This window comes from Aureococcus anophagefferens, assembly GCF_000186865.1.
Source record: "Aureococcus anophagefferens unplaced genomic scaffold AURANscaffold_6, whole genome shotgun sequence".
Taxonomy (NCBI): Eukaryota; class Pelagophyceae; order Pelagomonadales; family Pelagomonadaceae; genus Aureococcus; species Aureococcus anophagefferens.
This window is the reverse complement of record NW_008705566.1, coordinates 1,723,461-1,748,646: the sequence shown is the minus strand read 5'-3', so window position 1 is coordinate 1,748,646 and position 25,186 is coordinate 1,723,461. Positions and strand designations below refer to the sequence as shown.

General features: G+C 72.1%; 5 protein-coding genes across 5 annotated transcripts; 3 read left to right on the top strand and 2 right to left on the bottom strand.

Annotated features, from left to right (window-relative positions):
- Positions 1 to 2,535: 2,535 nt before the first annotated feature.
- AURANDRAFT_24671 (hypothetical protein) lies at positions 2,536 to 4,001 on the top strand (the record flags this gene model as incomplete). The annotated part of the gene is made up of 3 exons (XM_009037549.1): positions 2,536 to 2,907; positions 3,004 to 3,164; positions 3,365 to 4,001. Coding segments are annotated over 3 exons (1,170 nt in total), but the record flags the coding sequence as incomplete, so codon positions are not given.
- Positions 4,002 to 8,869: 4,868 nt separating this feature from the next.
- Positions 8,870 to 10,654, bottom strand: AURANDRAFT_63179 (hypothetical protein; the record flags this gene model as incomplete). The annotated part of the gene is made up of 1 exon (XM_009037350.1): positions 8,870 to 10,654. The coding sequence occupies one exon, from the start codon at positions 10,652 to 10,654 to the stop codon at positions 8,870 to 8,872; it is 1,785 nt and encodes a 594-aa protein (XP_009035598.1).
- A 633-nt stretch (positions 10,655 to 11,287) lies between these two features.
- Positions 11,288 to 13,054, top strand: AURANDRAFT_63178 (hypothetical protein; the record flags this gene model as incomplete). The annotated part of the gene is made up of 1 exon (XM_009037550.1): positions 11,288 to 13,054. One exon carries the CDS (start codon positions 11,288 to 11,290, stop codon positions 13,052 to 13,054), a length of 1,767 nt encoding a protein of 588 aa, XP_009035798.1.
- An 11-nt stretch (positions 13,055 to 13,065) lies between these two features.
- On the bottom strand, positions 13,066 to 13,605 carry AURANDRAFT_24619 (hypothetical protein; the record flags this gene model as incomplete). Its single annotated transcript, XM_009037349.1, has 1 exon — positions 13,066 to 13,605. One exon carries the CDS (start codon positions 13,603 to 13,605, stop codon positions 13,066 to 13,068), a length of 540 nt encoding a protein of 179 aa, XP_009035597.1.
- Positions 13,606 to 13,755: 150 nt separating this feature from the next.
- AURANDRAFT_71346 (hypothetical protein) lies at positions 13,756 to 25,106 on the top strand (the record flags this gene model as incomplete). Its single annotated transcript, XM_009037551.1, has 7 exons — positions 13,756 to 16,620; positions 16,810 to 17,619; positions 17,752 to 17,832; positions 18,076 to 18,246; positions 19,087 to 20,502; positions 20,905 to 21,971; positions 24,554 to 25,106. 7 exons carry the CDS (start codon positions 13,756 to 13,758, stop codon positions 25,104 to 25,106), a joined length of 6,963 nt encoding a protein of 2,320 aa, XP_009035799.1.
- Between the last annotated feature and the right edge of the window lie 80 nt (positions 25,107 to 25,186).

Below are 25,186 nucleotides of genomic sequence, written 5' to 3'. Positions count from 1 at the left end.
CGAGTTCTACGAGGATAAAGCGTTAGAGCTCAACAGCTCCTGGTTCGTCGACATGCCCCGGCGCGGGCGCCTCAAGTTCGACTTCGTGTCCACGCGGCGGCCGAAGAAGTCGACGCGGCCGCTCTCCGTGCGCCGCTTCATCCAGCTCTGCCAGGTGCTCGAATTGGGCGAGCTGAGCCGCGTGTCCAAGTTCTATCATACGATGAACCCCATCCGCCGCGAGCGCCAGTCCTTCTTCGCGCCGTCCGCGTCCGGTAAGACGGGCTGCGGCGCGAGCGACCGCGACAAGGTCGCGGCGCCCGGCGAGCAGCGGACGCTCAAGGACCGGGGCGGCGACGCGGCGCGCGAGATGGCCTACCGCCGCGCGAGCCGCACGGACGTGCCCGTGCCCGACTTCGACGACGAGTCGACGTCGTCGTCCGACGAGTTCGACAGCGACGACTCGAGCTCCGACTCCGACGACGGCCGCGGCAACCGGCGCAAGAACGCGACGAAGCGCACGGGCGTCGGGTCCATGGGCACGGTGCTCGGCATCGAGATGCCCTGGTGGATCATGCGGCGCGACGTCGTGAACCAGTGGCGCGACTTGCGCGCGAGCACGTACGTCGTGACCGATTGGCTCGGCGTCGAGAAGGCGCGCGACATGGCGAAGATTCTGGGCACGGCCGTCGACGAGAAGGACACGGGCGACAAGCAGGACACGGCGGACCTCATGAAGGACGGCAGCCCCGAGTCCGCGGCCGCCGCGGGCGAGCCGTCCGCGGGGCTCACGGACAACGTCCGCGCGACGCACCGCAACTACGCGGCGCTCGAGTCGGAGTCGGAGTCGGAGTCCGACGACGAGCCGGGCTTCGGGGAATTCGAGGTGCTGCCGCCGTCGAAGCAGGCGCGCAAGGAGAAGACGGACTCGAGCATCTTGCCCGCGCGCGCGTATTCCATCGTCTACTACAAGATCGCGACGCTCCGCGTCGCGACCATGTCCATCTGGCTGTCCATGGAGCAGATCATCTGGATCGTGAAATCCTTCCCCACGGACGACTTCTGCCGCGTCTACGTGGCGATCCTGCTCCACGCGCGGTGCATCGACATGAAGAACTACTGGCAGATCTTCACGATTCTGGAGCCCCAGGAGCAGCTCGAGGTGCTCCACCGCCTGGGCTGGCTCAACACGCAGAACCCCGTGCACCCGGAGCGCATTTATGTGTTGGACCTGCGGTCCTGGGAGCACCGCGAGATGTGCAAGATTCTGGTGAAGCTCGCGGTCGAGGAGCCGGGCACGAACTGGATGGACGAGGCCTACCGCTGGTCCATCTTCGACGTGCCCGTGCCGGGCTGGGAGCTGCCCATCTCCTGGTCCACGGAGGACTACGAGCTCAACGGCGAGGGCGGGCCGCGGCGCTTCGGCCGGCTGCAGCTCAAGTACACGTCGGACCCGAAGCTCGGCTGCGACCCCCAATGGGAGTACTCGCCCGCGTCCTCGCACGTCCCACCCCCGCCCCGCCCCTTCCCCGCGCCGCGCCCGCCAGCCGCCCGCCCGCGCCGCGCTGCGACGCGCGCGCGCTCGCAGGTATCGCCAGTTCATCTCCAAGTTCTTCCTCTGCGGCGAGAAGCTCGACTTTTAATTGCTTAGTTGGTACCGCTCGGTTTCCTGCCCTTGGGCGGCGACGGCGTCGCCGCGATCGTCGGGAAGAACGCGGGCTCGGGCGCGACCCGGCGCGCGGGCCACTTCGCGCCGCGGTCGGCGGCGTCCGCCTTCGGCGGCGTCGCCGCCTCGCTTTTTCTGTGGAGCGCGTGGAGCTCCTCGCTCTTGAGGGACCGCCGCGACGCCGTCGGCGACTCCTTCCACTTCTTCTTCAGCTGCGCGCGTTTCAGCGCGAACGCGTGCGGGTCCGTGACGATGGAGCCCCGCGAGCCCCGGGAGCCCCGCGCCGGGTTCGGCGCCCGCGTCAGGTCCTGGACCGTGAACGTGATCGTCGACGACGCCGGCTGCGGCTTCGCGGGCGCCGCGGCGCCCGCCGTCGGCGCCGCGCTCGCCGGCACCGCGACGGAGAACTGGCCGAAGGACCGGCGCGGGCCGGGGATGCCGATGAAGACGTCGGGCCGCGTCGTCGTCGGGGCCGCCGTCGGCGGCGCGGCGTCGCTCGAGTCGTTCTTCGGGCTCGCGGCGCTCGGCGGCGCCGCGGGCGCCTCGCCGGGGGCCGACGTCGCGACGCTGGGCAGCCGCGTGGGCAGCCGCTTCGAATGGACGTCCATCATCGGCCGGGCCGACGCCTATGCCGCCAGTTCCGGCGCGCGCGGTGCCCGTCCGTCGTCCGGCGGACGTCGAGGCGCGAGATGCTCGATCGTCGTCGTCGCCTGTGGCGTACACGGGCGTCAATCTCGATTGATCTGGACGCCGAAATGGTAAAGCACCTAACAGAGAATGCAGCATCTTTACATTACGGCCCAAATTGAAGTCCAACCGTCCGGCGGCTTTCTCGATGTGTCGCGCATGATGCTGCCCTGAGCTGCAGGACACAACAGCGCAGAGGAGAGATGGCGTCGACGAACGTGCGCGTCGCCGTGCGGTGCCGGCCGCTGTCGTCGAAGGAGACGACCATGGGCGCGCGCACGGTCGTCAACGTGAACAAGGCCGACTGCTCCATCAAGGTCGAGGGCGACGGGTCCGAGGACAGCAAGGAGCACATGTTCACCTTCGACCACGTCTACGCGCCGGGCACGAACCAGAAGGACATCTACGACGAGATCGGCGCGCCCCTCATCACCAAGGCGCTCGAGGGCTACAACGGCACGATGTTCGCGTACGGGCAGACGGGCTCGGGCAAGACGTTCACGATGATGGGCGTGCCGAGCGACGGCGACCTCCAGGGCATCATCCCGCGGCTCACGGGCGACCTCTTCGGCCGCGTCGACGGCGTGCTCAAGGACAAGGGCGGCGACCTCGGGGGCAGCCCGCGCGGCGCGAGCCGGGGCAAGCCGCCGGCCGTCGACGCGGACGGCGAGGCCGCGGGCGCGCCGGGCGAGGTGCGCTTCATGATCACCGTGAGCTACCTCGAGATCTACAACGAGGTCATCCACGACCTGCTCAACCCGACGTCGGGCGACAACCTGAAGATCCGCGAGCACCCGGACCTGGGCATCTACGTCGAGCCGCTCTGCGAGCTGTCCGTGACAGGGCAGGACAAGGGTGATTCAACGTCGCTTCAATGTGAGTGTTCCGCGCGCGCGCGTTCCGGGAAAATCATTCACGCGTCGAGACCGTTCCGAGAGATGATCGCTCGTCCAAAAATCAGCCGAAACGAGTGGAAAACGGCCGAGATAGAGGCCTTTGAAGTTGGGAATTTCGCTCTCTTGTCCTGCCCAGGTCCGTGAAGAACCCCGACGACATCTTCCGGCTCCTGGACCAGGGGAACAAGGTGCGGCGCGTGGCGTCGACGCAGATGAACGAGCGGAGCTCGCGGTCCCACAGCGTCTTCACCGTGAAGATCCAGCAGAAGACGGCCGTCGAGGAGGACGGCGTCCGCCGCGAGACCGCGCTCGCGTCCAAGCTCAACCTCGTCGACCTCGCGGGCAGCGAGCGCGCGTCGAAGACGGGCGCCGAGGGGTCCACGCTCAAGGAGGGCGCGGCCATCAACCAGAGCCTCATGGCTTTGGGCGGCGTCATCAACGCGCTCAGCGAGGGCGCGCCGTTCGTGCCCTACCGCAACTCGAAACTGACGCGCCTCCTCCAGGAGTCGCTGGGCGGCAACGCGGCGACGATCATGGTCGCCAACTGCTCGCCGGCGGACTACAACGCGGAGGAGACCACGGGCACGCTGCGCTACGCGTCGCGCGCGAAGAAGATCCAGAACAAGGTCACGCGGAACGAGGACGTCCACGAGAAGGTCATCCGCGAGCTCCAGGAGGAGATCGATAGATTGCGGGCGGCGCTCGAGGCCGGCGGCGGCGGCGAGGGCGGTGCAGGCGACCTGAGCGAGGCCCAGGAGCGCGAGCTCCAGGAGAAGGTCCGCGAGTCGCGCGAGCGGGAGCGCGAGCTCGCGGACCGCATCGCGGCCATCGAGCAGCAGAAGGACGAGGGCTGGGAGGAGCGCGCCCGGTTGAGTGCCGAGCTCGAGGCCGAGCGCAAGAACAACATGAACGCCGCCGTCGCGGACGTCATGTCGTCCGTGAAAGAAGAGAAGCTCGCGCTCTTGGCGGAGATCCGCCGGCTCAGCGACCTGCGGGCGAAGAAGCTCAAGGAGCAGGCGGGTCTCAAGGACCAGTACAAGGGCATGAAGAAGGACCTCGAGGCGGCCATGGCGACCTACGAGCACGCCCAGAACGACCACGAGGCTTTGGACGACGCGCACCCGTCGAAGGAGCAGAGCGCGGACGCGCTCCTCGAGTCGCTCACGGGCATCGAGGAGCTCCGGGAGAATCTCGTGGGCGTGCGCGAGCGCGTCGCCGCCGTCAAGGTCGAGGTCCACGACATCGAGCAGCTCCTCACGACGAAGAAGGCGGAGCTCCAGGCCGCGACGTCGACGATCGCCGAGAACGACCGTTTACGGGAGGCCATCCAGGAGGAGGAGCGCCTCGCCTTCCAGTCCCAGAAGGACGCCTACCTCGCGGCCCAGCTCGAGGGCGAGCGGAAGAAGATGGCGGACCAGGCGGACCGCCTCGTGCGGCGGGAGACGGTCATGAAGGAGCGGGTCAAAGACGCGGACACGGTGAGGCAGAAGCTCGACGGCGCGCTCGAGGAGAACGCGCTGCTGAAGCAGGAGCTCGCCATGGTCAAGCTCGAGGGGGACCACCTCAAGCACACCGCCGAGGTGCTGACGAAGGAGGTCGACGAGAAGCACAAGCTGGAGAAGGAGGTCGAGGATCTCGAACGACGCGTCCACGACAGCGAGTACGAGGCCGAGGTCGAGAAGGAGAAGGCGGAGGCCGTCCAGGAGGAGCTCTGGAAGCTCGAGCACACGTCCAAGCTCGAGCGCGCGAAGCTCGAGGAGCTCCGCGCGCTCCACGCGGCGAAGGGGGGCGACGTCCACCTGACCCAGGAGGAGGTCGAGAAGCACAAGGCCGTCAAGTCCGGGCTCCAGGCCAAGTTGGGTGATGCCTTAAACTACAAGCACCAGGCCGAGAAGCGCATCGCGGCGCTCGACGCGGAGCTCAAGTCGGCCCACGCGGACCTCGAGGCCGAGCGGCGCGAGAAGGCCGCGGTCCTCGCGGCGGCCAAGGACAAGGAGTTCGAGGTCTTCAAGAGCGTCATGGACGTCGCGGGCAAGGAGCGCGACGCCCTCGGCGGCGAGCTCAACCGGCTCAAGGCCCTGCTCCAGAACTCCGTCCAGGACATCATGTTCCTCCAGAACCAGAATTTGGAGTACAAGGCCGAGCTCGACCTCCGGAGACTCGACGACGACTAGGTTTTAAAAGTCGTCGTCGTCGTCGTCGGGCGCGTAGGCCTCCGCGGCGCCGTCGACGTAGACCACCTCGCCGGTCTTCGCGTTGACCTCGTAGGCGTTCCCGTCCGCGTCAGTGCGCCGCTCGACGTCGCGCTTCAGCGGCATGTGCGTCGGCGTCGCGACCTGCGTGTTCACCGCGAGGGTATCCCCCAGATTGACGTGGGCGCTGTGCCAGCCCGTGGGCACGTAGAGCAGCTCGCCGGGCTGCTGGACGCAGGTCCGCGGCCGCGGCGGGGCCCAGCCGCCGTCGGCCTCGAGCGCGGCCGCGAATCCGACGACGCCGCCCGGCGGCACGTAGGACACGGGCGGGAAGAGGAACCACTGCGTCGCGCCGAAGATGAGCGCCGTGTGGTGGGCGCCGCGCGTGTGGAACGCGCCGCCCGAGCCCGCGCCGCCGAGCGAGAACGCGGTCAGCGGGCCGCGCTCCGCGTCGGCGATGTCGTGGATCTCCGACTCGCGGAAGAGGCCGTCGAGGTAGGCGTCGTAGGCCTTGCCCAGGCCCGCCGGCGGCGGGCCCCAGACGTAGGGCGCCTCGCCCTCGACGTGCTGCTGGCCCATGTACGCGTCGACGAAATCGCGCAGCGGCGCGACGCCGTCCGGCGGCTCGAACCAACCTACGGAGCGGTTTCACGAGAAGAAACACAAAAAAAACGGCCACGCACCGGCGACGGAGTGGGCGAGGCGCACGGAGTCCTCGGAGGTCTCGTGGACGCCGACGAGCTCGTCGCCGTAGTCCGCCAGGAAGCGGTCGCGCGTCCACTGGGAAAACGCGTCCCAGTCGTCGACGGGGCCCTTGAGCAGGACGGGCTTGCCCCGCGCGGCGTACTCGCTGATAAACTCGTCGGGCGTGAGCGACGCCCGGCGGTCGATGTCGCAGGGGCCGACGTAGAACGCGGGCCGCGCCCAGCCGCCGGCCGCTGCCCGGCCGCCGAGCGCCGCGCCGTCGTAGTCCGTCACCACCGCCTCCGGCGCCGCGACGCCGCTCCGCGCGCGCATCTCGGACGCGACGTAGTCCAGATGGCCGCTCTTCGCCAGGGCGACCTCCGCGACGCTGTCCGAGGCCAGCTCCAAAACCGTTGCGAAGAGGTCCGCGGCGCGGTCCGAGTCGCCGGCGACGAGCGCCGCGTTGCCCCGGCACACGGCCCCCAGGAACCCGCTCCGCGTCGCGTCGCCGTCGGCGTCCACGGACTGTAAAATGGTGACGCCCGCGCCGCCGCTGACACCGCCCGCGGAGCTCTCCGGGAGGAACGCGAGGCCGTCCGCGGGGAGGCCGAGCTGCGCCTGCGCGAGGCACAGCGTCGCGGCGAGGTCGTCGGGGTCGTCGTTCTCCGTCGGCTGCGCCAGGGCCTTGGACACGACGGCCACGACGTCGCCTAGCCGCCCCAGGGCCGTCAGGGAGTCGACGTAGGCGTCGAGCGCGCCGCCGTCGACCATGTCGGACCGCTGCGCGCCGCCGCTCGCCCACATGGCGTCGAAGATCTTCGCCGCCTCGTCGAAGTCGCCGCCGGACGCGCGCCAGGTGCCCGTGTTCATCATGACCTCCTCGACGTTGACGGGCCCGCACTCGATGACCTGGTCCAATTGCCCGAACGCGGCGTCGCGGTCGACGCGCATGACCTCGAACATCTCCGCCATGATGACGCGCGCGGACTGGACGTCGAGCCGGCAGTCGGGCTTCACGCCGCCGTAGGGCAGCTCGCCCCGCCGGCCCGACGACCGCCGGCTCCGCGGCGCGCCGCCGAGGCCCGGCGGCTCGCCGGGGCCGCCGCTGAGCGCGAGGGCGGCGAAGATGCTCGCGACGCCGACGAAGGCCGCGACGAGCCGCGGGTCCGCCGTTGTCGTGGGACCGTTGCTCGCGTCTCCGCGCGACGCCTTGCGCTGCTTCTTGCGGTTCTCCTTGTCCTTGCCGCGCGCCATGCTGCCTCGCGAGGCTGCCCGCTCGGTTCAACGTGGGCGTTGTTGAATGCGATTGTAATTGCTGGCTCGGAAATGGCTGCTGCCGCTCGCGATCTCCTCGCGCTCCGGCTCAAGCTAGAAGGGGGCGACGTCGATGAGAAACTCGCGGCCTTGCGGGAGGTGGAGAGACTCATTAATTGCGGAGGCGACCGTGCGAACACCGATCGGAACAAAGCTAACATCGTGGCCGCTGGATGCGTTCCACCGATCGTCGTGCTCGTCCGCGGCGGAGAGGGAGCGAAAGACGAAATGAGAGGCTGGGCTGGCCGTGCGCTGTGCATGCTGTCAGTCGTTGAATCTGCGACGGACGCGATCGTCGCGGGTGGTGGCATCGACCACCTCGTCGCGCTCGTCGGAGACGGAGGAAAGCATGTGGGGTTAAAGGAGGAGTATGCTGCGGGGACGCTCGCTCAAATTGCGCAATCTCCCCAACATCATCCCGCTATTGTTACGTCTGGTGCCCTCAAATTGCTAGTCTCGATCGCCCAGAGCGGCAAGCTCTATCTCTCCAAGCGTAATGCAGCGGACGCATTGTACTTTCTCGCAACGAAAGTGAACGCTACAGCGATCGTCGCGGCCAAGGGCGTAGAAGCACTTGTCGACATTCTTCGGATCAATAGCCCGTCCAATGTTGCAGCGCAAGCCAAAATTTATGCAACTCGGGCGCTGGCGGACCTCGCGTTCTTCGATGACGTTCGTGCCACGATTTTCGCAGCGGGAGCAATCGCGCCCCTTATGGAACTTGCCAGAGATGTGAGCGCCGAAGTATCAGCTCCTGCCAAGTCGGCGCTCAACCGTCTCGCTGCAGGCAGTGTGGACGCCAAGCGAGCGATCGCCGTCGGCGACGTGGAAGCGGAGCTACGGACCCTGGCCGACAAAGCTCGACATTTCCAACAGAAGTTCGACGATGCCCTGGCCGCCTCAGCCGAGGCTCGCGAGAAGCAGGCGTCCGTCGAATCGCGGATCGTGGCGCGGAATTTGGAGTTGGCGCAGGAGAACGCGGAGCTGAAGCGGGAGTTGGCTACGACCAAGAAGGACTTGGACGACGCGAGTGCCGCTTATGACCGACTTCGCTCGCGAGCTTGCTCGAAGATTGCTGGAGTGAAAAGGGAGAGGGACACGCTCAAGCGCAAGCTCGAAAACCCTGAAGATGAGGTCGTCGACCTCACGGACGACACCGCGCAGCCCGCCGCCGCCAAGCGAATGACGCTCCGCGACCTCCGCGACGTCATCACCGACGGCAACCTCAAGAAGGTCAAGAGCGAGAAGGCCGACCTCGAGTCCAAGCTCAAGGACAGTCTGCAGTGCAAAGTGTGCATGGATTCAAAGTGCTCAGTCATCCTCATGCCCTGCATGCACGTCTGCCTCTGCGAGGACTGCGCGGAAGATATCCGCGCGGCGGACGGGAAGTGCCCCATGTGCCGCGCGGACTTCGCCTCCGTGAGCAAGATCTACGTCGCCTAGGCGCCTCCTTAAACGGGGTACCCCGTCGGCCGGCCGAGGACGGGCGCGAGGAGCGCGTCGAGCTTCCGGTTCATGGGCCGGAAGTAGTCGTCGAGGAGCGCGCGGTGCTCGTCGTCGATCTTGCCCGTGCCGCCGTCGCGGGCGACGTTGCGCTGGGCGGAGACGAGGCCCTCGACCTGGGCGAGGGACTTGTAGGCGCCGTCGCCGACGAATTTCAGCCCCGCGAAGACGAGGAGCCGCTGGAGCGCCGTCGCGTCGAAGCCCTCGAGCGTGAGCACGTGGAGGCTGTGGCGCCCCTGGCCGGCGAACCAGGGCAGGAGCTGGTAGTAGTAGGCCGACTTCAGCACGTAGGCCTGGAAGAGGTTGTTGTGGAATCGCTTCGGCTGGCAGTCGCCCGCGGCGAGCTCGAGGACCCGCGCGGCGTCGTCGACGACGACGTCGCCCGCGCGGCGCGCCGTCGTGTTCTTGTAGGCCCGCGTCTGGAGCTTGTCCCAGTTGCGGCGCATCTTGCGCCGGTCCGCGGCGTCGCTCGGCTCGAGGCCGAGCGCCTTGTCCCAGCATTTCGCGTAGTTGCCCGTGTGGCGCATGCCCGCCTGCGCCGCGTCCCAGAAGGAGCGCCGGTCGTTGTAGATCGGCACGCGCATGTGGGTCTTCATGACCCACTGGGAGAAGGCGCGCTTCGCCGGGTCGCGGAGCATGGCGACGAACTTCGCGCGGCCGCAGTCGGCCCCCGCGACCCGCAGCGCGCCGCAGATCCAGCTCCGCACCTCGGGCAGCACGAGGTAGTGGGGCGTGTACTCCACGACATAAGTCGGCCCGTCGCGGCTCTCGTCCAAGTGCCAGCGCCCGTCCACGTCGCCGGGCCGGGGCTGGAGCGCGAAGAGCTTCCGCCGCTTCAGCGGCAGCGACCGGCGGACGGCGCGCAGCGCGAGCTCGCGCTCGGGCCGCGGCTCCGTGAAGACGTGGGTCTCGCCGTTCGTGTGGGGCTCGGCGAACATCTCGAGCACGCGCGGGTGCGCGCGCAGGGCCTCGTAGAGCGTCGTCGTGCCCGACTTGGACGCGCCGATCAAAAACATGTTCGGCAGACACGTCGCGGCGTCGCAGTAGCGGCCCCGGTCGTCGTCCGCGGCCGCGTCGTCGCCCGCGCGGTCGTCGTCGCGCGTGTTCGTGTAGGCCGCGAGGAAGCTGCGCGTGTGCAGGGGCGCGCAGCCGACGGGCAGGCGGAACGGCGCGGACGGGTCGAGCGTCGTCGCGCGCGGGTCCGCGCCGAGGAGCCGCCGCCGCTTGCCCTTCTGGTAGCGGTCGAAGTCGCGGACGCGCGCGAGGACGTCGCGGTCCAGCGTCGTCGTCGTCTCGTCCGTGATGGTCACGGGGCCGACGTCGTCGTCGCTCGGGCTCGGCGGGCCGCACGCGGCCTCGAAGGCCGGGAGCCAGTCGTGGAACGTCGCGTTCTTCGGAGGCCGCGGGCTGTAGGCCACGCGCCGGTCCCACTTGCTCGCGCGCCCGATGCCCTCGGACGCCGCGCGCTCCTGCGGCGACCGCGCGGCGGCGTCCGGCCGCTTCTGGCCCGGCCGCGGCGGCAGCTCGTCGAGCTGCGACCGCGGGCCCTTGAGGCGCTCGCGCTGCGCGCGCTCGCGGAGGAACGCGCGCGCCTCGTCGGCCGTGCGCCGCTTCTCCGGGCGTTTCTCGTCGGCGGCGTGCCGTCGTTCATCGCGCTTTCTGCGGCGCTCCGGCGGCGTCGGCGGCGCCTCGGGCGCTGTGATCGTCGCCGCGGGCGGCGCGGGCACGTGCATGTGCCGCGTCGTGTAGAGGTAGATGTGGAGCATGGACGTCATCACGCAGAGCGCGATGACCATATGGTTGAGGCGCACCATCGCGGTCGCGCGGCGCGGCGCGTGGCTGCGACGGCCGCGGCCGGCGCGATTTGCCGCGGCGACGCCCGATGAGATGCACGCGGTCGCGCGGCGCGCGCGTGGCGCCGACGGCGGCCGGGCGCGATTTTGCCCGCGGCGACGTCGCGCCGATGATGATGCCGAGTTGCAGCGCCGTTTGCTTCGGTCATGGCAGCGTTTGCGGACAGCATACCCGTCTCCGAGGCGGGCCTCGAGCTGCGCATCTTCGCGCTCGACGGCGCCGTGATCGGCGACGAACTGCTCGAGCGGCTGGTCCACGGCGCGCCGCCGGCCGAACGACCACACCCGAAAGAACTGCTGCGCACCGCTGAAACGCTGCGCGAGGCCGGCGACCTCGAGGGCGCGTCGGATGCGCTGCTGGAGTGCGCCGACGCGTGCCAAACGAGATTAATCGACGCGATGGAGCTCGACACGGGCTGCCTCTGGACGCTCGCGCGCGCGTCGGCGGCGCTCGTCGACGTCTCGGCGCGGCGCGGCGACTGGGCGACGTGCCGCGCGGCGGCCTGCGACGCCATGGCGTCGAGCGAGACGCTCCTCGGCGTCTTCCCGGCCTGCGACTTCGAGATCGCGCGCGTCGTCGCGCGCGCCATCGCCGTCGCGACGGTGAGCGCGGGCGAGACGGAGAAGGGCGAGCAGTTCCTGCGGCTGGCGCGGCGCGTCTTCGAGGAGGCCGCGGAGCGCGGCGAGCCGTGGATGGCGTCGCCAGTGGGTCGGGCGGCAGAGCGGTCCGTGAAGCACATGCTCTGGCGCGTCGGGAGCGCGGAGCCGGAGCGCGCGGAGGGCGCGACGCAAGAGCCCCGCAGCGGCCGAGAGTTCGACACGCCGAAGCCGCGCCGCGCGCTGCAACAAAGCGCGGACACGCCGCCGCAGAAGCCGCGGCGCGCGCTGCGGTACATCGAGAACACGCCGCTCGAGCGCGCGCTGCGCGCGGGCAAGCAGCCCGCGCGCAAGCCGCCGCCGCCGCGCCGCGCGGCGCTGCCCAAGGAGGCCGTCGTGCCCGCCGCGGGTTTCATGACCCTGGAGGACGCGGCCGCGTTCTCCGCCGCGGGCCGCGGCACGGCCGTCGCCTTCGACGTCGCCGCGCGGCGTGAGCTCCAGGGCGCCCACGGCGGCTTCGAGCCGCGGCGCGGCGACGACGGCGACTGCAGCATCTGCCTCGAGAAGCTGGCCGACGGCGACGACGTGACGACGGTGCTGCGCTGCGGCCATTCCTTCCACGCGGGCTGCCTCGACGCCTGGCTCCGGCGCAAGTTCTCCTGCCCGCTCTGCAAGAGCCGCGCGCGCCGGCGGAGCCGCGTCTCCGACGCGCTGCTCGCGTCGCCGCGGCGGCCGCTCGTGCGCGAGGCGCTCCGCGACGTCCGCGGCGGCCGCGGCGCGACGTGGACGCTCGCGCGCGACGCGCACGCGACGACGCACTGCGCGCGCGTCGCGACGGGCCTGTCGACGCAGGCCGTCGCCGCCGGCCCCGTGCTCGTCGCGGGGCCGGGCCTGCGGCGCCGGGCGCTCGCGGCGTTCGGCGCCGCGGGGCGGGTTTTGGAGGATCTGGACTTCGAATGCGGCCGCGTCGTCGACACGACGGCCTTCGCGGCGCCGCTCCGCTGCTCGCTCGTGGGCTCGGCGCCCGTGCAGCCCGGCGACCGCCGGTCCTGGGTCGTCGAGGTCGTCGAGCCGTGCCCCGGGCGGAGTTACCTCGCCGTCGGCCTCGGCCTCGACGGCACGCGGCGCCTCGAGTCGTTCGCCGTCGTCGGCCGCCGGGACGGCGCGTGCCGGCGCGGCAGCGTCCTGCGCCAGACGGCCTGGCTCTTCCGCGTCGGCGAGCGGCCCACGCTCTGCCGCGAGCGCGGGCCCGCGTCGTTCTCGTCGAGCGGCGCGTTCAAGTTCGCGGAGTCGCGCGAGGAGCGAAGCGCGCGGCCGCTGGCGGCGGGCGACCAGGTCCGCGTCTTCGTGGACTCGTCGCCGGGCGCGGAGCTCCTGCGCGTCCAGCACCTGCCGCGCGGCGTCGACGCGTTCTCCGAGGCCGCGCTCGCGTTTCCCGTGCTCGAGGTCCTCCTCCGCGCGTCCGATCCCAACTTCGGCTACGACGGCTCGAGCCTCCTCCGGCCCGTCGTCGAGTGCCGCAACGGGCAGCAGAAGGTCGCCGGCGACGACGCGCCGCGCGCCGCCGCGCGGCCCTTCGGCGGCTGGCTCCTGCGCGTCGCGCCGACGTCGTCCGTGCCGCCCCAGCTCTTCGACCCGGCGCGCGCCGGCGCGCGCGTCCTCCCCTTCCACGACGACGACTAGAGTTGGACGACTTAGGCCGGCGCCTCGAGCGGGGCGAGGGGGAAGGGCCCCGCGTCGTGGGCGAAGTTTCGGTCGCGGTCCGTGCCCGCGACGCACTTGTTGACGACCTTGAGGAGGTGCGGGTTCTCGAGCGCGGCGTAGACCCGCTCCTTGTCCGCGAGCTGCTTGTTGATCTCGTGCTCGCTCGCGTGCGTGCCCGGCGCGATGGCCACGGACACCTTGAAGCGCGGCGGCAGCGACCGCAGCAGCTTGACGCTCAGGCAGAGGCCGATGAGCGTCGCCATGCTGCAGTGCGGGATCGTCGGCGTGAAGCGCACGTCGACGGCGGGGACCGACTCGTCGACGTCGATGTCCTCGAGCTTCGCGACGCGCAGCTGCTCGAGCGTCATCTCCTCGTGCTCCGGGTCCCGCAGGTCCCGCACGAGGTCGAAGACCTCGGCGGCCGTGAAGGGGTCGCGGCACCCGTCCTCCTCGGGCAGGACCACCTCCGCGGGCGCGTCGTCCGCCTTCTCGTAGACCGTCGGGTTCAGGTTCTGGCCGGACTCCTCCATCGCGTCGTGTCGGCGCAGCGCGGCGGTGGCGGCGCTCTCCTGCGCGGCGTCGAGCGCTCCACAGCGGCGCGGCCTAAAAACTGCAAGATGGGCAGTGGCAAAATCGCTTACTAGTAAAAAGGAGCTCGGCGGTTTAGAGCTGCATAAACGATGCTCGACGGTCCATTACCATTTGAGCTCCGGCCGCGCAAGCTCGCCCAGCTGTCGGGCGAGGCGACGCGCAAGCTCGCGAAGCTCGCGAGCGCGGCGGGCTCGCGCGAGGACCGCGACGAGGCCGTGGCCTGGCGGGCCGCCGTGCTGCGCTCGCAAACGTACACGGACGAGGCGCTGGCCGCCGCCCTGCGCCGCTTCGACCTCGACGGCTACGGCTCCGTGAAATTGGCCGTCTTCGAGTGCGCGCTCGAGGCCGTCGGCGTCGCGCTCGACCGCGGGGCCGCGGGCCGCTTCTTCGAGGCGCTCGACCTGGGCCGGAGCCGGCGGTGCGACGCCGAGGTGCTCGTCGCGCTCTGCGGCCACTGGCGGCGCAGCGCCCCAACGCCACCGACGGACGCGCCGCCGCCCCCCCACGGCCCCTACGACGCCGAGGTCGCGGCGTTCCAGGAGGACGCGCGCGCGTTCGCGCGGCAGCTCGGCGACGCGTGCGAGCGCTTGGACGCGTCGGGCTGCGGCGCGCTCTCCTACAACGCCGTGCGCCTCGCGTGCCTCGACGCGGGCGTCGCCGTGCCGAGCCGCCGGGCGCTCGAGCGGGCGGCGGCGGCGGGCGGCGTCGCGCGGCGCGACGGCCTCTTCGAGTACCGCGCGCTGCTCCGGTGCGACGACGCGGACGCGATGGGCGAGCACCACGGCGCCGTCTGGCGCCGCGCGGCGGGCGCCTGGGCCGCGGGGCGCGCGGGCCTCCACGGGAGCGAGCGTTTCGACCTGCGGCGCCTCGCGGCGGTTTTGGGACATTCCGGCGCGCCGCTCGGCCGCGACGACGCGTCGGAGCTCTGGCGGTCCGCGGCGCGGGGCCAGCGCCAGACGTCGGCGTCGGCGCTGGACGCCTACTTCGCCGTGCCCGACGCGCCCGTCGTGCCGGCAGCCGTGCCGACGACGACGCGGTGGCGCGCGCCGTTCGCCGTCGACGGCGACCCGCGCGAGCGCTGGGTGCCGCCGAAGCACCTCGCGCGGCGGCCGGGCATGCGCCGCGCCGACGACGAGACCGACGACGCCTGGAGCGCCCAGGTGACCTATCTGGACCACGGCGCGGCCGATCAAGCGGCGCTCGACAACTTCGAGCGCGCGCGGACGGAGCCGCCGTTCTGGACCGAGGGCGCGACGCTGGAAGCGCGGGACGTCGGCGGCCGGCGCCACAACGGCGCGGGCTGGGAGAAGACGCGGGGCGACAGCGCGTCGCGGCCCTACTACGCGGACGTCTTCGCGGACCCCGGGCCGGCCGCGGGTCGGGAGCGGACGGACGAGGGGTTACTCGAGAAGGTGCCGGACCTCGCGGCGCGCCTCCGCGAGGCCTGCGCCGCCGACCCGGCGCTCGCCGAGAGCGCTCTGTGCCAGTTCCGCACGGGCCCGCCGAGCCTCGACCGCGGCGAGATCATCTCGCTCGCGCAGCATCTAGGCTGCGTGCCCATCACCAAAGGCGGCGTCGACCGCGTCGCGCGCTGGATCGACCGCGGCGCGCTGCGGAGCGACGCCCACGACGTCGACGGGTCGCACCTGGGCTGCCGGGAGAACACGATTCGAGTGTTGCTGGATTTGCCGGTGGTGACGCACCTCGACGCGGCCGCGGCCGCGCGGGAGCGGCGCCGCCGCGAGCGGAACCGCGGCGGCACGAGCCACCTGACGGTGCGCACGCCCTACCCGGAACTGGCCTTCCGGCTCACGGAGCAGCAGCGCCGCGCGTGCTACCGGGTCATGCGCCGCGCGAACGCCGTCGTCGCGCGCTGCGCGGCCTACGATCTCGACGGCCACGGCGCCGTGACGCCCGAGGCGCTCGACGGCGCGCTGCGCGACGGCTCGTTGCTCCCGGAGACCGACGAGCGGCGCGACGTCGTCGGCTACGTCACGGAGGACGACGGCCGCGTGCGCTACGCGTCGATCTACGCGACGCTGCAGCGGCGCCTCGACGACGACGCCGCGCTCTCGCCCGGCGGCCCGCGGCCCCGGCCGCGCCCGCCGGCGCCGCACCCGCGGGGGTCCCAGGAGGCGCGCGGCGCCATGCCCTCGCGGTGCACGCAGGACAAGCTCGCCGCGCGGCCGCCGGCGTCGTCCGTCGCCGACGCGCCGGCGCTCAGCGGCTGGCGCGGCTCCGACGGCGCGCCGCCGCTCAAGGGCCGCTCCGACGACGGCTGCCGCGCGAAGCACGCCGACGACCTCCTGGGCCAGCACGTGGGCAGCGGCGTGACCAGCGCGGCGAGCGCCGACGACGCGGACGGTACCTTCGCGGACGTCGGCCACATCCACCGACGGCCCGGCGCGGCGACGGACGACCTGCTCGAGTGGCGGCGGCCGCCGACGCCGGAGCGGCCGCGGCGCTTCGTCGACGACCCCAGTAAGTGGGAGCCCGCGGACACGGAGTCTCGCGAGGCGGGCGTCCCGCTGGACCACGGCGACGACCTCGACCGCGACCGCGAGCGCGACCTGCGCAACGCGGCCCGGGCGACGCCCGAGGACGCCGCGCGGGCCGCCGTCCTCGCCAAGTTCGACGCGTCGAAGACACTCGGCGCGCGGCCGAGCCCGGCGACGGCGGCCGTGCGGCTCCGCCACGCGTTCCGCCGCCACGCGAAGCGCGGCGCGTCGCCGGGCGGCGGCGCGCTCCTGCTCGTCGCGGCCCGCGGCGGCGGCGCGGGCGCCGCGCCGGGCGGCGGCGTCGCCGCGACGACGGACGTGGACCAGGTCCTCCGCGAGCTCGGCGTGGACCTCGACGGCGCGGAGCTCGCCTGCCTCGTCGGCGACGCCGGCGCGGCGACGGACGACCCGCGCTTCGTCCTCGTCGACGCGCTCATCGTCCACGTCGTCGAGATCGTCACGCGCGGCGGCTAGGCTAGAGATGTTACCTTCGACTTGAACTTCAACGAGTCCAACGTTCAATCGAGGCGAGGTGAGAGCGCTTCGGGGAGCACGCGGGCCAGGAGCACCATGTCTCCCTCACTCGACGCCTACTTCCCCTCTGCGCTCGTACATATCATTATAACGGAGTACCTGTCCCCCCAGAGCTGGGCGACGCTGCTGCGCACGAGCCGGGGGGAGCGCGACACGGTGGCCCTGGCGGCGAAGGTGCACCCCTGGTCCGGGCGCGCGCGGCTCGTGCGCGCCCTCGTCCACAACGGCACGCCGCTCTACGCGTCGCCGCGCGCGACGCTGTCGGAGACGCTCGCGGTGCTGCACCACTGCCACGTCGCGCACGCCGCGGGCGGCGCGGGCGGCGCCGTCGTCGTCTCCGTGTGCGAGACCTTGGAGCTCGCCGTGCCCCACGCCGGCGCGCCCAACGAGCAGACGCTCCGGCTCGTCGCGCGCGGCGTCGAGGTCCGCTGCCCCGAGGCGTCGTGGCGGCCGTGGATGCCCCTCGCGCTCCGCTTCTCGAGCGACCGTGTGCAGATCCAGCGCACGCGGCGCACGGCGGCGCCCATCCCGCCCGTCGTCGAGCTGACGGCGCGGGGCGCGCGCGACCGGCTCGCGCTCGAGGACATGGCCGAGTTCCTCCACAGTAGGGGCGAGGTCGGCCGCGCGCCGACGGAGGGGTGCGGCGCGAACCTGCCGGCCTGCGACGTCTTCGTCATGCCTCGGAACCGCGCCATCGAGTGGCTCGAGGACTTTGTGGCCATCGAGAAGCGCCACACGACGATGACGCCCGAGGAGGCGGACGTCGCCGCGCTCCGGCGCATGGCGAAGCTGCCGCCCCGCGGCGACCCGGACATGGACACGCGGACGCTGTGGGGCGTCGTCGTCCCGCCCGACGAGTCGTCGGCGCGGCCGTCCGACGGCGGCGCACTCGACGCGGCCCCCGCGGAGCAGCTCCGCCACGTCGCGGCGCTCACGCGCGCGATCGGCGCGGGCTTAAGGACGTCCTAGAGCACCTCGAGCGTGGCCTCGTCCCCGTCGGCGGCGTAGGCGCCCCGGTGCCGCTCGAAGAGGTCCCGGAGCGCGTCCTCGTAGGCCCGGGCCCATTTGGCCACGTCCGCGCGCGTCGGCTCGTCGATCTGGGGCATGCCGTCCAGCGCCGCGCCGACGACCGTCGTGAGCCGCGCGTCGGGGATGGGCATGAAGGGGCACCAGAGCCAGCGGCCTAAAAAGACGACGCCGGGCAGCGAGATCTTGTTCAGGAGCAGGCGCCAGCGGAGGCCCGCGTTGACGCTGCGGAACGTCCGCTCCTCGCCGAACGTGAAGACGGGGTGGATGCGGTAGCCGTGCTTGAGGCAGTACTTGACGAAGCCGCCGCGGCCCTTTAGGAAGACCTTGTACTTGCCGTGCTCGAAGTAGGTCGCCTCCTCGAAGCCGCCGATGGCCATGCACACGTTCTTGCCCGACTTCACGAGCCGCTTGAAATTGTCGCTCTGGACGGCCTGGACGCCCAGCTTCACCATCCACTCGCTCACGAGGGGCATGATCGTCACCCACTTCGTCGCGAGCCAGGCCGCCCGCCACGCGTGCGTGCGCTCGTCCGCGATGGCCATCGTCCAGCCGCATAAGAGGATGCCGTGCGGGTGGAAGCCGAAGAGCCGCCTCTCGCTGCCGGCGAGCTCGGCCTGCGCGACGCCGTCGTAGACCATCTCGAACGTGTCGAAGTATTCCCGGCTCGCGAAGCTGCACCGCTTCTTGAAGGCCTCCGACTCCGTGATGGGGAAGACCAGGCGGTAGGCGCCGTACAAAAGCCAGCACGCGAGGAACGGCTTCGGGTCCCTGAACCAGCCCCAGACGGGGCAGAGGATGAGCGCCGCCGTGATGAACGACCCGCCGAACCAGGACGACAGGAAGGCGGCATAGAACGCCGTCGCGCGCGCCGTCGGAGTCGCCATAGTGAGAAGGCTGCCCCGTCGACGAATCGCAGCCCGCTCGATCCGCAGCGTTCGCAGTTGAGCGTTCGGCGATGTTGTACTTCAATGTGGCGCTTATGGGCAGCATCGTAGCAGCTAGCATGCATCGCTGGGGATGACGATGCGGCCTATTTTGCTCGCGTTGATCTGGCGGGCCGGCTCGCAGGATCTGCCTCGCGGGGAGCCCGAACGAGGCTATGTATGCAAAGAGGGCGGCCTCAAGTGCTCCACGCGCACGAAGAAGTGCTGGCTGGCGGCGAGCTGCGGCCCGCCCAGTTCATTGTCGGCTCGGAGTCGCCGGACCCCGGACGGCGAGGGTCGCAAGCGAGCGCGCGCTGCCCGGGACCGCTTGAAAAGTCGGACGTCGACCGCGGCGGCGCGATCCGCGGGCCCGTCGGAACGAGTATGGCCGCGCGGCGAGCCGCCGAAAGGCTACGTCGGGTACTTTTGCAAGGAGGACGGCTTGAAGTGCCACACGCGCACGCACAAATGCTGGAAGCGGCGGGAATGCGCCGGGAAGGCGGGCGCGCCCTACGAGGCCCGCGGGACCGTCGCGCCGCCGCCGGCCGTCGACGTCGATCGCTGGTGGCGGGCGAACGCGACGGCCGTCAAGGCGGAGGTCGCGCGGCACTCGATGATCTTCGTCGCGGGCTCGCCGAACAGCGGCACGTCGCTCCTGCGGACGCTCGTCGCGCAGGCGGGCCTCGCGGAGGGCATGGATAGGTGCGCGGAGACGACGCGCTGCGTCCACACGAACGTCGAGGGCCAGTGGCTGCTGAAGCTCGAGGGCCAGCGCTTCGTGTCGCCCGTCGTCGCCGACGTCTACAGGCCGGGCAACCTGTCGAACCACCTCACGGAAGCCGACGCGGTCGACGCGGACGCGGCGCTCGTGACCCTCTGGCGCATGTGGTCGCTCTACTGGGACATGGCCCGCGCCTACCTCGTGGAGAAGTCTCCCGCGAACATCATGAAAATTCGCTGGCTCGACGCGGTCTTCCGGCCCGCGAGGCGCGTGCGCTTCCTCGTCACGGTCAAGTCGCCGCTGACCCACAAGGGCGCCGAGGCGGCGGAGGCGCACAAGACCGCGGTCAAGGCCTGCGAGGTCGCGGCGCACAAGGCGCGCATGGCCGCCTACAAAGAGCAGCGCCGCCGCGAGCGCCGCCCGACGACGACGAGGTTCGCTCGACCACCGAGTTGGCGGCGCCTCTTCGGCGGCGCGCCGCGGAGTCGCGCGCCGCCGGGGCGAGTCGTCGCGAATCGGACGCGCGCGCCGCGGCGGGGCAACGCCAGCGAGTGCGAGGCCGCGGGCGGCGGCGCGCTCGCGGAGCAGCTCGCGGCCGTCGAGGACTGGGCGCGCATCCACGAGGTCCTCGCCGGGGACCTCGAGGCCTGGGACGAGGCGCCGGCCCGCGTCGGCGTCGTCCGCTACGAGCGGCTGTCGCTCACGTGCCCGTGCGAGCGCATCGTCCGCTTCGCGATGCCGGACCTACCGCCGGGCGACGGCCGCCTCGCCGCGGCCTGCGCGCCCTTCGCCGCGTGCCGGCGGTCCCGGCGGCTCAACCTCCACAACGCCACCGAGGGCATCAAGTTCCTCTCCGACGCGTCCGGCCTCGCGCGGCTCCGCGCGTTCCGCGACTTCCTCGACGCCGGCGGCGCGAGGACCGGCGACCCGGCGGGCTGGGCGCGCCTCGTCGCGCTCGACGCCCGGACGTCGGCGCTCGGCTACTCGCTCCTCGAGCCCCACGCGCACTACGACCCCGCGTCGCCGCGCGTGACGGACCGGTGGGCGCCGTGGAGTCTCACGCCCATGGCCGTCAAAGCGGTCGTCGAGCGCAACGCGGACACGGGGGAGGACGAGGCGCGGCTCGACGGGGTGGAGTCGCTGGGATCATAATGCGCGCGGGTGGCTCTTATCCTGCCTCGACACTTGCCTCGACCTCGAATTCTGGCGAGGCAAGAGCGAGGCGCTGGCGTGCGGGCTGATGTTAGCGGCAACGCATGCTGCCTCATCGGCCGCACACTCGGCTGCCACAGATTTTCGACAGTCTCCATCGGCGCGTCGCCTCGATTGGTGCGAGCCGCACGTCGACTTGTCGTGGGCCAGGCCCGCGGCGATAAGCGGATTATTATGATCCGACTCGACGCCGCGGCGCTCGACGGCGCCATCTCCATCGCATCGACGCAGCAGGGCCAGTGCGCCACCGCCGTGCTCGTGGTGCGTGGCGGCCGCGCGCGCGCGCGCGACGGTCGGAAGGAACTCATGTCCGCTTCTTAGGTGCTGCTGACCTGGGCCGTGCTGACGGGCCGGGTCTACGTCGTCGCCTGGCCGAGCCCCAAGGCCGCGAGCCGCGCGGACGCGTCGCCGGCGCCCGAGCCGTACGGCCGCGAGAGCGAGGAGCTGCCCGAGGGCCCGCAGCGGACTTTGAGCCGGCGACGGTCGACGCTCGACGAGCCCGAGGAGGAGGCCGGCGGCGACGCGCCGAGCGAGCGCGGCTCCATTTTGCCGACGGACCTGAGCGGCGCCGCGGGCCAGGCGTTCCGCGATCCGAAGTCGAAGCGGCTGCTGCTGCGCGACGGCGCCTACTGGAGCGAGCCGGACCCCTACGGGTTCAAGGTGCGGGGCCCGAGCTACCTCATGGACAAGGTCAAGGTGCCCTGCGGCCCCGCGCTCTTCCACCTGCTCGACTGCGACCTGTTCGACATCGACGAGCCGCAGCCGCACATGGCGCGGCACCTCAAGGACCGCATGGCCGCGCTCTGGGCCGAGAGCGGGCTGCTCGTGGAGGGCAAGCGGCCCTACACGATGATCGTCCAGCTCCAGGTGCCCGGGCCGCCCTACAAGTCGTTCTGCATGTACCTGGGCCTGCCGGACCGCGACGCGATCTTCGGCGCGGACACGCCCTTCGGCCACGTCGCGAAGCGCTTCTTCGAGCCCATCACGTCGCCCGGCGGCGAGGGCGGCGGCCAGTTCGCGACGAACGACAAGCTGCACAAGTGGCGCAACAACACGTTCAAGCTCATCCCCAGGTGCGTCAACGCGCCGTTCGTCGTGAAGCGCGCCGTCGGCGAGGTGCCGACGCTGCTGGGGAACAAGATCCAGCAGTTCTACTTCGCGCCGCCCGACGGCGACTACTTCGAGGTCGACTGCAACATCGCGTCGAGCCGCATCGCCCAGTACACCATCGGCCTCGCGATCGACCGCGCGTCCGTCGTCATCGCCGACCTCGCCTTCCTCCTCCAGGGCGGCGCGCCCGCGGAGCTCCCCGAGGCCCTCATCGGCGCCGTCCGCATCGAGCACATCGTCATGCGCGACGCGACGAAGCTCGACCTCTCCAAGTCCACGTCGCCGCCCTGAGGCCGCCGCCGGGGGACCGAGGGGGACCGCGCCGCCTCCGACGCGCGGCCGGGGGCTCTCTAAATTACTGCCGCTGCTTGGCCTGCTTCCTCGCGCGGTGCGCCTGGCGCGACACGTCGCGAGCGGGGCTCGGCGGCCGCGGCGCGGGCGGGCTCGCGCGCGGCCGCGGCGCGGGCGGGCTCGCGCGCGGCCGCGGCGGCGCGGGGCTCGCGGCGGCGTCGTCGTCGTCCGAGTCGACGGACCGCGACCGCGACCGCGCGGGCGAGCAGACGAGGTCCGGCTCGCGCGGCGGCGGCGGCGGCGGCGGGTGCGCGGCGTCCGGGACGCGGAACTTGCGCCGCTTCGCGTTCGCGCGGTCGCGGATCGCGAGGCAGACGCGGCGCGCGCAGCGCCGCGCCGCGTAGCGGCCGTTGTGCGCCTTCGACCGGCAGTGCATGCACGACCCGCAGTCGTCCGCGTCCGTCGAGAGGCAGGCCTCGCAGGAGCCGCAGGCCCGGGCGCGCTTGGGCGCGCGCGCCGGCGCCGCGGGCGCCGCGTCGAGGTCGAGGAGGGCTCGCGCGACGTCCGCGGGCTCCGTCACGCGCGGGTCCCGGAGCGACGGCGCCGCGACGGCGCGCCGGTCGGCGAGCACCGCCAGGAGCGCGTCCATCTCGGCGCGGCTGCCCGGCCGGGGCCGCCGCTCGCGCGGCAGGTCGTCGCTCGCGGGCTGGACGACGGCGCGCGGCGCGCGGACCGCGGCGACGGCGCGCGCCGCGAAGTCGCGGGACCGCGGCGTGCCCAGCAGCGCCGCGACGAGGGCCCGGTTCGCGAGGGACGCCAGGTCCGGCTCGCTGGCCCGCAGGTCGAAGAAGACGGACGTCCAGGCGTCCGCGCGGGGGCTTCCCGCGGGAAAGACCGCGCGGCGCGCGGTCGCGCGCTCGCTCCGGGGCACGAAGACGCCGCCGTCGCCCGGGCCGAGCGCGACGCCCACGGCGCCGCCGAGGAGCGCCCACTCCGCGGCGCCGACGCGGCCGCCGGCGCGGCAGAGGGCCAGGTCCACCGCGGCCGCGGCGAAGTAGCAGCGGTCCGCGGCGCCGCCGCGACTCGCCTCCGCCGCGAGACACGCCTCCGCGTGTTCGACGTCGCCGGCCCCGAGGCGCCCCGCGGCGCCGCCGTCGACGGCGAGCCAGGCCGCGACGTCGCGGGCGTCGCCCGCGCCGCGCCGCAACCCCAGCAGCGCGCGCTGCCCGGTGAAGAGGTGGCCGTCGTCGAGGCCGACCGCCGGGTTCCGCGCCGGCGACCGCGGGTCGTCGCCGAGCGCCGCGGCGGCGCGCGCGAGGAGCGCCGCCGCCAGGGCGGCCTGGCGGCGCCAGGTCTGCTCGTCCTCGCCCTCGCGGACGTTCATGCGGAGCAGCTCGACGCAGAGCGTACGCGCGGTCGCCAGCGACTCGCGCGCGCGCCCGGCGGACGACACGACCGCGCGGTCCAGCGGCAGCAGGACGTCGTCGACGGACGCGTCGTCGTCGAGGTCCACGACGTCCGCGTGGGCGCGCGCGGGGAGCAGGAGCACCGCGGCGAGCCTTGCGTGGCAGTACGCGCGCCGCACCTTGGCCGCGCGCGCGGCGACGCGGTCGCGGCCGCCGGCCTTCTCGAACTCGAGGAGCGTCTCCGCCGCCTGGCGCAGGTCCTCGCCCCGGGCGCCCGTGAGCTTGAAGTAGAGGTCGAGCGCCTCGGCGCGGTCCTCGGGCGCGGGCGCGGCGTAGATCCGCAGGTACTTGGAGCCGCCCGCCTTGTCGCCGGGCACGGCGGCCTTCGTCCAGCGCACGACGCCCGCGAGCCAGGCCCGCAGCGGCGGCCGGAGCGCCGCGTCGCGCCGGGCGACGGCGACGACGAGCCGCGCGACCTCGGCGTCGTAGCCCCGCGCGACGCGCAGCGCGCACGCGGCCGCGCGCAGCGCGTCCGCGTCGGTCCGCGCCGCCGCGCGCCGCAGGATGTCGAGCAGGATGCCCCGCTGGTCCTCGAGGCGCCGCGCGGGCCGCGCCGGCAGGCCGTGCGACGGGAAGGTCCGCTTCGAGCCGACGAAGCGCCAGCCGAGGCACGGGTCGCGGCCGCACTCCGACGCCTTGACGGCGCCGTGGCCGAAGGTCGCCGCGACGCCCTTGGCGAGGGAGTGCTGGTCCACGCGCGCGCGGCTCGGCTTCTCGGAGGGGTCGTCGCCGCCGCCGCCGCTGGCGCGCCGCGGCGCCTTGCGCGCCGACGACTTGCGCGGCGCCGGCGCCGGCGCCGGGGCGGGCGCGGGCGCCTCGTCGTCGCTGTCCTGCGAGAGGATCAAAGCGCGGAGCGACGCCATCTTGGTTTGTTGCTTTACGCTCCGGCGTGTGGCGTGCAACGGCGGTCACATGAAGGTGAACGCGTTGCCACGACCCCCTCCATGCCTGAGGCACGACGGTAACGTTTCGCCAAAGTCTGCGCTTCCCCTGGTGCATCGATGGTGCTTCGGGCTCTCGAGCTCTCAGCGCAGCCCATCGAGCATGGGCGCCGGCGCGTCGTCCAAGACCGCATTCGAGGCGGATGCGGAGCGGTACGCCAGCAAAGCCAAGGCGGAGGCCAAGGACGCCGAAGCGCACGCCGCGGCCATGGCCACCACCGTCAAAGGGCTGGCTCTCGCGGAGAAGCACGAGTTGCACGTGTGCCAGAAGACGATCAACGCGTTCATGGACGACTTCGGCGCGGCCGTCGGCGCGCTCGGCCTCGCCGACGCCGTCGGCGTGAGCGTGGATTTTACGCTCTTCGGCAGCGACGTGAGCGCCGGAAGGACCCCGCTGAGCCTCGGGAAGCGCATGCCGACCTGGAAGAGCCTCGCGGACCACCCGTCGGCGCCGCCGGCGAAGGGCCGCGCGCCGGGCAAGTTCTGCGCCGAGGTCGTCGCGGAGCTCGAGGAGGCGCTGCTGGGCTTCGTCAAGCACCTCGAGGCGCTCGTCGTGCACACCGTCGTCGGCTTCGAGCACGCGGCGGCCTTCTGCTTCAGCGACCTCAGCTTCTCCGTCGCCCTCGACCCGGTCCCGATGCTCCAGGAGAGCATCAACCTCACGGCGACCGTGTCCATCGACGCGTCCAAGCTCGGCGAGCCCGCGGCGAGCTAGAGCCCGGGGCCGTCGGGCCGAGGAATGAAACGAGGCATCATAGTGAAGCACCCATAATAATAATAAGAAACGAGGCATCA